Source organism: Bos indicus x Bos taurus, chromosome 3 (assembly GCF_003369695.1).
Source record: "Bos indicus x Bos taurus breed Angus x Brahman F1 hybrid chromosome 3, Bos_hybrid_MaternalHap_v2.0, whole genome shotgun sequence".
Taxonomy (NCBI): Eukaryota; Metazoa; Chordata; class Mammalia; order Artiodactyla; family Bovidae; genus Bos; species Bos indicus x Bos taurus.
The window spans coordinates 16,136,644-16,149,100 of NC_040078.1; the positions used below are offsets into that span (position 1 = coordinate 16,136,644).

At 46.8% G+C, this 12,457-nt stretch overlaps 1 protein-coding gene across 1 annotated transcript in view; it reads right to left on the bottom strand.

The window, feature by feature from the left end:
- The window catches only part of IL6R (interleukin 6 receptor), a 55,020-nt gene that overhangs the window by 16,256 nt on the left and 26,307 nt on the right, over positions 1 to 12,457 (bottom strand). The window contains exon 6 of the mRNA XM_027532103.1: positions 10,749 to 10,890. Within this exon, the coding sequence (XP_027387904.1) occupies positions 10,749 to 10,890 (142 nt within the window). The remainder of the gene's footprint in view (positions 1 to 10,748; positions 10,891 to 12,457) is intronic.

Here is a 12,457-nt window from a genome sequence, read left to right on the forward strand (position 1 = left end):
ATCCCAGGGACAGGGGAGCCTGGTGGGCTGCCATCTATGAGGTCGCACAGAGTCGGACACGACTGAAGTGACTTAGCAGCAACATGCCTTTTTGCAATAAAAATATTTATCTAAACAACTGATTCTCTAGGACTTTGCTGGTGGTCCAGTAGCTAAAACTCCACACTCCCAATGCAGGGGACTCAGGTTCGATCCCTGGTCAGGGAACTAGATCTCCTATGTGGCAACTTAAGATCCCACATGCTGCAACTAAGACCCAGCTCAGCCAAATAAATAAATATATGTTTTTAAATTATGTAACAACAGACTCTTACTGCCTGGATGGATTTAATATACTGTGCCCAAGAAGGGAGGTGGACTGGGCACCCTCCTGGGCCCCTCCCGCTCCATGGGAACCACATTGCTGCAGAAACCCCCAAGGCTGCAGAAGGGCAAGTATCAAAGCGAGAACGCTGACACGAGGCCTGACTCAGCCGCAAATATGGGCCCGAGGGACCAGGCACTGAATGCTCTGGAGTTTAAAATATTTTCTTTTCAGTTCATCATTTTTCCATCAAGAAATTAAAAATACCACAGAACCAGTTTATACAAGATGTCGAGCCTCCCTGAGTCAGGAGTAGAACAAGTAGCAAGGGATTGGAGGAGAGGGTGACCTTTCTTCTGCTCAGGACGGAACCTTCCAGAAGGGGCGTGCATTCCCCAGGAGGGGAAAAACACCACACTGCAGCAGCACTGGAAGGGACACAAGAGCGTGTTCGCCCTCCGCATTGTACAGAGAGCCCAGAGAGGGAAAGCAACTTGTCCAAGGTCGCAGAGCAACTCAGCCCCAGATCAACCTTGGATAAATGGGAGGGACAAGCCTCTTATTCTTTTGTGTTCTTCCCAGCCCAACCTAACAGGGAACAATTAGACTCATAGCAGGGGATGACTGAAGGATTAAAGGAGGGTGTGGGGACGCTAGAAGGAAAGCTAAAACCAGGAGACAGGGACAACTCTACATAGGAAATACGGTTGACCATGGATGGTCATTCAGTCCAGTGGTTCTTAAACCCAGACATGTTCAGATTCATCAGTGGTCTTTTAGGTCCAATCCTTGACCTATAGCCTTAGAATCTCCATGGTAAGTTTCAGCCATCAGGGTCTTTAAAAGATCCCTCAAACCCAGAAAGATATTTCAGGAAGAAAAGGAGACCAGTGTACTTCTGACCCTGAGTTCTGGCCCCCAACATAATATGAAGTCCAGAAAAAGGATGTGTAACCTTTGGTGGCTCAGATTTCCAGAGATTAAAGGAGGAATTTTCTCTCAAATAACCCAGGAATGCTACCAGCCCGAACAAAATTTTTCCAACACATAGTTAAGATTGTCTTACATAACAAGACTTTTTAAAAACCTCCCTAGATGACAATAATGTTAGTCTCTCAGTCGTGTCCAATTCTATGCAACCCTATGGACTGTAACCTGCCAGCCTCCTCTCTTCATGGGATTCTCAGGTAAGAATGCTGGAGTGAGTTGCCATTTTCTACTTCAGGATAGATGACAACGGGAACCCCTGACTCAGACCATTTGTCCCCTGAGATGGAAGGTGTATTGCTATTACTAATAAACATTTCCATTTTATAGAAGAAACTAGGGCTCAGGGGAAAATAAGTTTAATAATAATATTATTAATACTAACTGCATACTAATAAAATATTGCTAGTACTTCTACCATTGACCTTGGTGGACGCTCACTCTACTCCAGCTCCAAGTGGTTCTTTGCCTACGTGATGTTCATAGTATCTCACGAGGCAGGTACTATTATTACAGGTTTACAGATGCAGAGGCTCAGGAAGGCTATAAAACGTTAGCAACAACAGAGAACACATTTTTTCCGTTTAGACAAACGTATTTTATATTTCCTAGTGTTTCACTGCAGCTAGCATGTGGAATGAAAGAGGGGAAGGAACCGGCATTCACTGGCTCCCATATGCCCCCGTGTGCCAGGAAGTAACGGGCATAAGGACAGTGGTGGTGGTCACGAGACCATAACAGCAACAACTATGACGATGCCTGACATTTACTCAGAGTTTACTACGTGCCAGGCACCATCCTACCTATAATACTAAATGCAAACTAACTAATTTAATTCTCACAACAGTACTCTGAGTATTCTGAGATCGGTAATAATATCACCCTCACTTTACAGATGGGGAAAATGAGACACAGGGAGGTTAAATAGCTTGCCTGAAGTTTTGTAAAAAATAAGTGTTAAAGCTTTCTGACTCCAAGAATAAACTTTTTTCCACTTCATTTAAAAAAAAAAACTCATCTCTAGATTGAACATTTCTCAAATTCAAGGACTGTGTCCTACTCATCTTTGTAAACTCAGTACTTAACACGAGCCTGCATCTTGCTGAAAACTGTGTAATTAGTAAAATTTCAATTATGGAAAATCACCTGGGAAAAAAAAAGGACTGATACATTAACATCCAACACGGAGTGTGTCTCCGTAATAGTATTTCCAGATCAGACGATGTACTTTTATATTCATAACAAAGTGAATGAATGAATGACCATGTCCAGTAAGTGAGGCTGAGAGAGACTACCTGTGAGTTTTTTCCACATGAGTTTTTAAAACAAAAGACATATTTCTGTTAATTTGAAAATGGGTTTGGGTTTGCTTAATTGGGTTCTGGAATAGAGAAATTCGATACAAAAGATGGCAGAGGCCTTCATACCAGATTTGTAGCTTTGGTCAAGGCACTCAGCTTCTTTTAGACCTCGCTTCTTTGTTTCTAAGGAAGGGGGTGGCTTCCTTCTACACAGGTCACCTCAGATCACAGGCTAAAGGACCTAGCACGCGCCCAGCACACAAAAACATCTGTTTAAAAACTGACTCTAAATTCAGAACACAGAACATAAAACATTTTCTAACACAATACTTTTAAGTTATATATTATGACCAGTTAAAATATGGGCTACTAGGCTCCAGGGCTGGAGTACAGAGAGGGAACACAGGAGTGGGCTGGGAATAAGAGGCAAAAGAAAGAAAAAGGAAGCCAGAGGGTGACAGAAAGATGAAGGAACAAGGGGAGAGGGACAAACCACAAAGCCAGACATTCACAGACAGGGGGTGGGGTGGAGACACAGGGACCCACAAGCTGAGCGGCACACCAGGCAACGTCCCCACTCTGGACGACATGCCTTCCCTCAAACCCTATAAACCACCAACCAGAAAGTTAATCACTGTTCCTCTATTTGTGCAGGACTTCCCCGGTGACTCAGACAGTAAAAGTGTCTGCCTACAATGTGGGATACCCAGGTTCAATCTCTGGGTCGGGAAGATCTCCGGAGAAGGAAATGGCAACCCATTCCAGTACTCTTGCCTGGAAAATCCCATGGACAGAGGAGCCTGGTAGGCTACAGTCCATGAGGCAGAAAAGAGTCGGACACGACTGAGCGACCTCACTTTCACTTTTTTCCATTCGTTCAGAAAAACAAAAAAGCCAAAAACCTCACACTGAGGAGCTGACAATCTCCTGAGGAGAAATAAATCACCTCTACCTGGGCCCCAGCACTACCCAGGACAGTCTGTGGAGAAGTCTACTAGTCTGAGGCCAAATGAGAAAAAACAAACTGGATAGCTATATAGCTTAAGTGTCTTCCTTCTGAGATTAAGCCCTTGTTTCATCCTCTTATGAAATGAGTGACGGTCAATGGTAATCGCTACTTTTTACTTGGGCTTCCCTGATGCTTAGACAGTAGAGAATCTGCCTACAATGCAGGAAACCTGGGTTGGATCCCTGGGTCGGGAAGAGTCCCCTGGAGAAGGGAATGGCAACCCACTCCAGTATTCTTGCCTGGAGAATTCCATGGACAGAGGAGCCTGGCAGTCCAACATGACTGAGCGACTAAGCACAGCAGAGCACTTTTTACTTAACCATTTAATTTTAGGTCCTTACTTAGCAAACTGAAAAGCTGGTGACCTTCTTGGGTACCCAAAATTCTTTTTGAAATCTTACAGAAATCCCAGGAAACTTTCAGCTATGCACAGAAATGGAGCAGGTAGGGAGGGTGTGGAAGGAAGTGATGCAGTGGTGGGCCCGGAAAGAAGGTGGATGAAGAGGCAGACATGAGTGCCAAAGTGCTGGTCCCACTGGAGGGGAAGAGGTGAGAGAGGGCCAGGCACGAGGGATGGTGGGCAGGCAGCCGGAGGAGGCCTCTGCTCCAAGCTCAGGAGTTTGAGCTTTACCTGGAAGTTAAGGGGAGTCATGGCTGTAGACCAGGGAGCAACATTCAGGCTTGTGATCTAGAAAGAGGCCCATACCAGTGGCGTGGAGGTCACCTGGTGCTCTCTCACCAGAGACAGAAATCAGTTTCAGGGATCCTTGTAGGAATTCTGTTGAGGGACATCCCTGGGTCCAGTGGCTAAGACTCTGCACTCCCAATGCAAGGGGCCCACAGGCTCCAACTAAGACCCAGGCACAGCTAAATAAATAACAAAAAGAATCCTGCCAACATGGGACAAGAACCTGAGCCAAGGGAGAGGGTGGTCTGGCCTGCTATCCTGGGCATGTCCTGGCTCAGAGAGCAGGCTGGATGGTAGTGTCCATTGCCGGACAAAGAACACAGGGAGGTTTGTGGTCCAAACTCTGGGCAGAGTGGAGACAAGAATTCAGAGCTCAAGGGACAGATGTGGCCTGAAACACAGGTGAATTGCTAGCATCTGGCACATATTCACATGTGCCAGGCTGGGTGTGACCTGCTGTCCAGCTTGGTTAGTCCTCTCAGCCCAGTGAGGCAGGTGGTTGGTTTGGAAGTTCTGAAGCAGGCCTATCATTCCCATCTGGAAACCCAGCAAAGCTGGGTACTTCCCTAAGGTCCTGCTGGGAGGGGCAGTGCCAGCGACCAGAGCCCAGTCCGCCCAGCGACAACACTGCACCCAGGGGACGCGACAAGGCCGCCCGTGGAAGCAGCACGTGGAGTTGCCATGGAAAACGGCACAACGGCAGAGTCAGGCGATGCCCGGGGAGGGGTGAAGGGGCATGGTCTCTTCAGAAACGTGTCCGCAAGTACCCTTTAACCTACTTCCCCTCAGGCCATGCTGAGGGGAGGAACACAGTGAAGTCCCCCAGAATGGGACGACTGCAGGGTTTGAGGTGATGGTATGTAGCTGAAGGGATTGGGCCAGGGAGGCCCACCTGCCCTGACAGCGTGCAGCCCAGCTGCAGGGTCCCCCAAAGGCCACGTGGACACAAACCTCTAGCACCTCCTCAGCAGTGTGACTCCCAAGAATGGGTCCCCACTGCTCACTACCTGTCACAGGTGGTTCTTAATATTTTCCAGGTGTCGGTGAGCAGGGCGTGAGAGGGAGTTAAAGGGATTCATGAAAGCAAGAAACAACCCTCATGCCTAACGGGCTCTTCCTGAGCATTCTGCCCCAGCTCGCTGTGCAAGGGGTCCACAGGCTTGCTGGATGCCAACCTTGCCACTGCTGTCGGAGAGGACAAACGTGAGGAACTCCCAGCCTGCAAAGAGCGGCTGACCAGCCGCCTATTAACGTGTAACCTCTCCTTCCTGGCCTGACATCAGAGTGACATCAGCCCTGACAGGCAGGGACTCCATGAGTCACCGTGGCAGGTGCTGCTGGCAGTCACCTGGCCTTCCTGGCCAGAGCAGGGCCCCCAGAACTGTGTGACTCAGCGCCCCGCCCTCAGGCTGGGAACCTCGCTGCCTCCACAAGACTGTGTGCAGCCAGGTTTCGGCCTCAAGGGGGCAGCGCTGGCTGCAGCCCAGGCGCCTGACTCCCCTCCCCCACACCTCTACCCCGCACCCCCTCTCTCTTCAGGCCTTCCCGCGCGCCCCACTCGGACCTGCCACGCACACACCTGTGCTCCCGCCGGGCCAAACAGCCCTGCGTTGGTTCACAGTCCACGTCCTTGCACGTGCTGTTCCCGTGGCCTATAATCCCCCATTCTATACTTGGGAAACCCCTCCAACACCCTCCAAGACATAACGCAAATGCCACCTCCTCCATGAAGCCCTTCTTGCTCTTTCTAAACTGCCCGGAGTGTTGTCTGCTCCACAGCCTTATCAATTAGAGTGGGATGCCACGCCAGCCCCTCCCCCACCCCACCCCCGCACATTCCCCATTTCACATTCCCCTCTACATTCCAATTCAGTGAGTCCAGGACTGTATTCAGGGCGGCAGCTCTAGGATGTCCACAGCTCCGCTCTCTTTATCCCAAGAGCCCTGGGCTCAACAGTTGTGGATCCTCCCGGACCAAGAAGCAATCAACACAGCACTCAAAGTACTAAGTACTAGTACTTGCAGTACTAGTTATTATCTCTAAGAAATGTTTTTTTTTTCTCTAAATTCATAAAAACTCTCCAAAGGGGACAAGATAGGTCACGTCATCTCCATTTTACAGATGAAAAGACTGAGGCTCTGAGAGGTAAACTAACGTTACCAAGGTCATACAACCTGATTTCCAGGTCCAATGTACTTCTCTTGGCCTCTGTGTCAGGACCTCCACACGCATCCTACCTGTCTGGGCTTTAGGGATGGAGGCAGGTCTTTGGGGCTAGAAAGCCCATCAATGTAGTATCTAGTGCACTGACATGTCCCAAACAGTCAAATAACTCTAAAACTTATGTAACCTCAGTAAAACATACATAACCTCCCTCTCATTTTCCAGAAGCACTCCCCAATTTCCAACCTAATCACTCTTGCATGGGAATAATCCAAGTTCCTCTTGCTCTGCCCTCAGTGGAGAGGGAAGCAGCTGGTTTCTCCCTTGGCTATATTCACCACTGGGGTTTTGAAGACCCTCCCCTCAAAACCCACACAGGTACAGAATAGGAGCTCAAACCCTTCAGCTGCTTATGCGAGAAGTGGTCAAAAGAGTTCTGCCTGAGCTTACGTGATCACTGTAGCAAGTCACAGAAACACAGGACCTGAGGTTGAACAGGTGCCTATCACACCGTCCTCCACTGGCAGGAGAATACAACAATTTAAAGAGGAACATCTACAGATGAGACCAGCTTTGAGGGAAGGTCACCAGACAGGTAAGGAATCCACAAGCCATCCCATTCCACAGCCTGGGAACAGCACAAGCAGATGCAAGTCCCCTGGAACTTCCAGAAGCATTCAGAGAGAGCAAACTGGCAGACTTATCAGGGGTTACCCTGGAGACCAAGGGCCAGTGAGACCGGAGTTGGGTTCACATGAGAAAGAATTTTCTACTTGAATAGATAGCTCTCCAAAAAAGACATACAAATAGCCCGTAAACACATGAAAATATCTTCAACAGCACTACTTATTACAGAAATGCAAATCTAAACCACAATACCATTGTGGACTCAGTGGGAGAAGGAGAGGGAGGGACAAACAGAGAGAGTAGCATTGAAGTATACAGACTGCCATTGCAAAATAGATGGCTGGCGGGAAGCAGCTGTGAAGCAAAGGGACTCAGCTCAGTGCTCTGTGAGGACCCAAAGGGGTGAGATAGGGCTGGGGGTGGGAAGGAGGCTCAAGAGGGAGGGAATATATGTATGCTTATAGCTGATTCGCATGGTTGTGCAGCAAAAACTAACACAACATTGTAAAGCAATTATCCTCCAATTAAGAAATAAGTCCACAATACCACACCCATAAGGAGAGGTATTAAGAAAGAAAGAAGAAAAGAGACAGAAGGGAAGAAGAAAGGAAGAAAATACTAAGTGCTGACAAGGATATGAAAAAAAGAAAACCCTGCACATTGCTGATAGAAATGTAGGAACGTGCAAAGGTGTGGCCACCGTGGGAAATAGTATGGCAGTCCTTCAAAAATTACAGATAGAATTAGCATATAGTGTAGCAACTATGCATCTGGGTATATATTCCAAAGAACTGAAAGCAGAGATCAAAACATATTTGTACAGCCATGTTCATAGCAGCATTATTCAGGACAGTCAAAAAGTGGAAGCAAGCCACGTCCATCCACAGATGAATGGATAAACAAATTATGGTATTACATACAATGGAATATTATTCAGCCTTAAAAGGGAAGGAAATTCTGACACAGGTTACAACATGGATGAATCTTGAGGAAGTTATTCTAAGTAATACAAGCTAGACACAAAAAGACAAATACAGTATGATTCCACTTACATGAAGTACTTAGAGCAGTCACACTCATAGAGACGAAAGTAAAGCAGTGGTTGCCAGGCACTGGAGGTAGGGATGAATGGGAAGTTACTATTTAACTAGTATAGAGTTTCAGTTCTGCAAGATGGAAAAAGTTGTGGAGCTGGATGGTGGTCAAGGTGGCACAATGATGCGAAAGGGTTTAAGGCCACTGAACCACACGCTTTAAAAATGGTAAGTTGTAAGTTATTTGTGTTTTACCACAACTTTAAAAAAAAAAAGAAAAGCAAGAATTTTCTAACAAAACAAGATTTTCTAAAGCTATTTGTGACCATCCAAATTAAGTGCTTGGGATAAAAGGTAAACAGGACATTTCCACCACACAATGTTATAAATGATTCACTCCCCTCGCAAAGGCTCCTAAGGCCATGTTAATGTTTGGTATTCAGCATGTCCACTGAGGGCAGAGCAAAGACAGCTATGGACAGGTCAACACAATCTAGCCTGAAGGATGTTCTGATTTATTTAAATGACCTTTCTAAGGAGGATAGAGTAGTTAGGCTTCCCTTCTTGTCCAAGTCTTATAAACTTTTGTTTATAAGACAAAAACTCTTGTCCAGGAAATAAACTTCTGAGGATAGGGTCCAATAGAAAGCTGCCTCCTGCTCTCGACGGACAGAAGAGGGGACGGACGGCAGCGCCTGACACTGCGTGAGCCTGCACTTGACATTGCCCACTCCGCCGGCTCTCCCAGGCAGCAGGACAGGAAGGACGAGGACTACATGCTGCAAAGCCAGGGTAGAGGAAAGGCCGTCTCATCACAGCATCCATTCTGGGGGAAGAACGCCAGCCGACATCTAAGTCTCCCAGAAGCCAGAGACAGAAGAAAGTGGCAGAGGTGGGGCTGGGTCTGGACAACTTATATCATTTCTGCCCTTTCTTTTTCATCCATACATACTCAATAAAATTTTTTTTTCTTCTTTGCTGTGGCATGGGGCAAGTGGGATCTTAGTTTCCTGACCAGGGATCAAATCTGGTGTCTTAATCACTGGACTGCCAGGGAAGTCCCTATTATTTTTTAATTGTCTAGTATTTAAGAACAACTGATTTGGTCCAGTTATGCTGCAGGGCTAAAGAGATCTGACACAGAAGCAAACCTGGAAACTATTCTACAATAAGAACACTGGGAACAATGGAACGGGCTGCTACAAGCCTACAGTAGTAAGCTCTCCATCTCTGGAAGCATTTAAGCAGAGGCTGGGCTACCACACTCTTTGGTTTGTAATCAGGGAGATTCCTGCACTGGATGTGGGTCGATTAAATCCTAATATTTCATAGGAAGGAGTGAAAAGATAACGTCTCATATTATTTTCTTGGGGAAAAAACACCCAGCCATGTTAGTTTGTTGTTCAGAGAGGAGGAGACAGAAGAACTAAAAACAGCTTCGTCTAGCGAGCAGGGCTGTGAAAATGGGAAGGGGTGGGACAAGAGACACTGGTTGTTATTATAAGCCCTTCTCTGCTTCTTTGCCGTGAGCATGTATTAATTTGATAAAAGTTTTAAAAGTTAAAAAAATAATTCCCATGGGTTAAAAAAAAAAACACATTAGTCATGCAGTTGCTAAACAATACATTTTCCAAAAATATTTAATTACATGGGAATACTCATGAAATTTGATATATAAATACATAAACACATATAAATATACCTAGAAGAGGAAAGAAGTATAGTAAAATGTTCTCACTGGTTTTCTCTAGGTGGTCAGAATACCGGGAATAATTATTCTTTGTATTTTCCTGGAATTTTTCACTAATCACAGTAATTACTCGCAAATGATCATTATTACCTTTAATTTTTTTCAAGTAAAAAGCATTAGTAACTGTGGTAGGTTAAATATAGCTACAAGTTCTTCCTATCAAGTTGTGGAGCGGATCTTCCCTCTTGAGTCTAGGCCGGTCTGCTGGAAGATGACAGACTGCAGGGAGACCCGAGGGCCCCCTCCACCAGCCAGCGTCGACCGTCAGACATGGTGAACTGATGCCATCTAGGACAGAGCAGACATGGTGCAGCTACTTTCTAATTCAGGCCAGACCGGCACGAGAGCTGCCCAGCCGACCATTTTTCAAAATCTTGAGCAGATAAATGGTTGGTGTTGTTGTTTAGTCGCTAAGTCACGTCCAAATCTTTTGCAACTCCATGGCCTGTCCTCTCTCCATGGGATTCTCCAGGCAAGAACACTGGAGTGGGTTGCCATTTCCTTCTCCAGGGGATCTTCTCAACCCAGGAATCAAACCTGCATCTCCAGCATCGTAGGCAGATTCTTTACCACTGTGCCACGAGGGAAGTCGGACTTGTTACATCCATCCTAAGTCACTTCAGTCAAGTCTAACTTATTTGCAACCCTATGGACTATAGCCCCCCAGGCTCCTCTGTCCATGGGATTCTCCAGGCAAGAATACTGGAGTGGGTGCCATGCCCTCTTCCAGGGGATCTTTCTAACCCAGGGATCGAACTTGTGTCTCTTCCATCTCCTGCACTGGCAGGCAGGCTCTTTACCACTAGCATCACTTGGGAAGACCTGTTACACAGCAACAGATAATTGATATAATAACAAAGCAGAAACGCTCAGTTATCACATACCTGTCCAAGGGGTGCCGGTGACCTCGGGGCTCCACTCGCTCCACAAGCCATTCCCAAATTCCTCCTGCGCCCGAAGCTGCACCACATGCCTCATGCCACTCCAGGCATCATTGATGATGCAGTGGTACTGCGGATCCTTCAGCTGTGGGTGAGAGGCACAATGGACTCTGGGCTGGAGCCTGAGCGGCACCTGTTAGCTCCACAGGGCCCTTGGAGTCCTTAGACACCCCCATCCTTCAGGTGCTCCCTCTTTCAGGTCCAGTGGGCCACTCAGCTGGGCAGGAGGCTCATAACAGGTGAAGCTGCCCTCAGGGCCAGCAGGAGCAGAAGCTAAGTCACTGCCCCTGCCCCAGGCGCCACAGAAACCTGCCAGCACACCCTTGACTTGCAGGCAGCCCATTTCTCCCCCCAGGTCACGCTCTCGCCCTCACAAATGGGCCCGTATGGAGGAAATTGGCCTGGCATTATTATTCCCACTTTATAAGTGAGGCAGCCAAGGCTCAGAAAGGTCTAGAACTTTGGAAAGGCCATGCAGGTAGTGAGCGGCTGACCGGGACCCAAAACTCATTTTTTTCTTTCTAGTACCCATTGCTGTGAAAGTGCTGCACTCAATATGCCAGCAAATTTGGAAAATTCAGCAGTGGCCACAGGACTGGAAAAGGTCAGTTTTCATTCCAATCCCAAAGAAAGGCAATGCCAAAGAATGCTCAAACTACCGCACAATTGCACTCATCTCACACGCTAGTAAAGTAATGCTCAAAATTCTCCAAGCCAGGCTTCAGCAATACGTGAACAGTGAACTTCAGATGTCCAAGCTGGTTTTAGAAAAGGCAGAGGAACCAGAGACCAAATTGCCAACATCCGCTGGATCATGGAAAAAGCAAGAGAGTTCCAGAAAAACATCTATTTCTGCTTTATTGACTATGCCAAAGCCTTTGACTGTGTGGATCACAATAAACTGTGGAAAATTCTTCAAGAGATGGGAATACCAGACCAACCTGACCTGCCTCTTGAGAAACCTATATGCAGGTCAGGAAGCAACAGTTAGAACTGGACGTGGAACAACAGACTGGTTCCAAATAGGAAAAGGAGTTGGTCAAGGCTGTATATTGTCACCCTGCTTTCTTAACTTATATGCAGAGCACATCATGAGAAACGCTGGGCTGGAGGAAGCACAGCTGGAATCAAGATTGCCAGGAGAAATATCAATAACCTCAGATATGCAAGATGACACCACCCTTATGGCAGAAAGTGAAGAGGAATTCAAAAGCCTCTTGATGAAAGTGAAAGAGGAGAGTGAAAAAGTTGACTTAAAAGCTCAACATTCAGAAAACTAAGATCATGGCATCTGGTCCCATCACTTCATGGGAAATAGATGGGGAAACAGTGGAAACAGTGTCAGACTTTATTTTGGGGGGCTCCAAAATCACTGTAGATGGTGACTGCAGCCATGAAATTAAAAGACGCTTACTCCTTGGAAGGAAAGTTATGACCAACCTAGATAGTACATTGAAAAGCAGAGATATTACTTTGCCAAGAAAGGTCTGTCTAGTCAAGGCTATGATTTTTCCAGTGGTCATGTATGGATGTGAGAGTTGGACTGTGAAGAAAGGTGAGCAACGAAGAATTGATGTTTTCGAACTGTGGTGTTGGAGAAGACTCTTAAGAGTCCCTTGGACTGCAAGGAGATCCAACCAGTCCATTCTAAA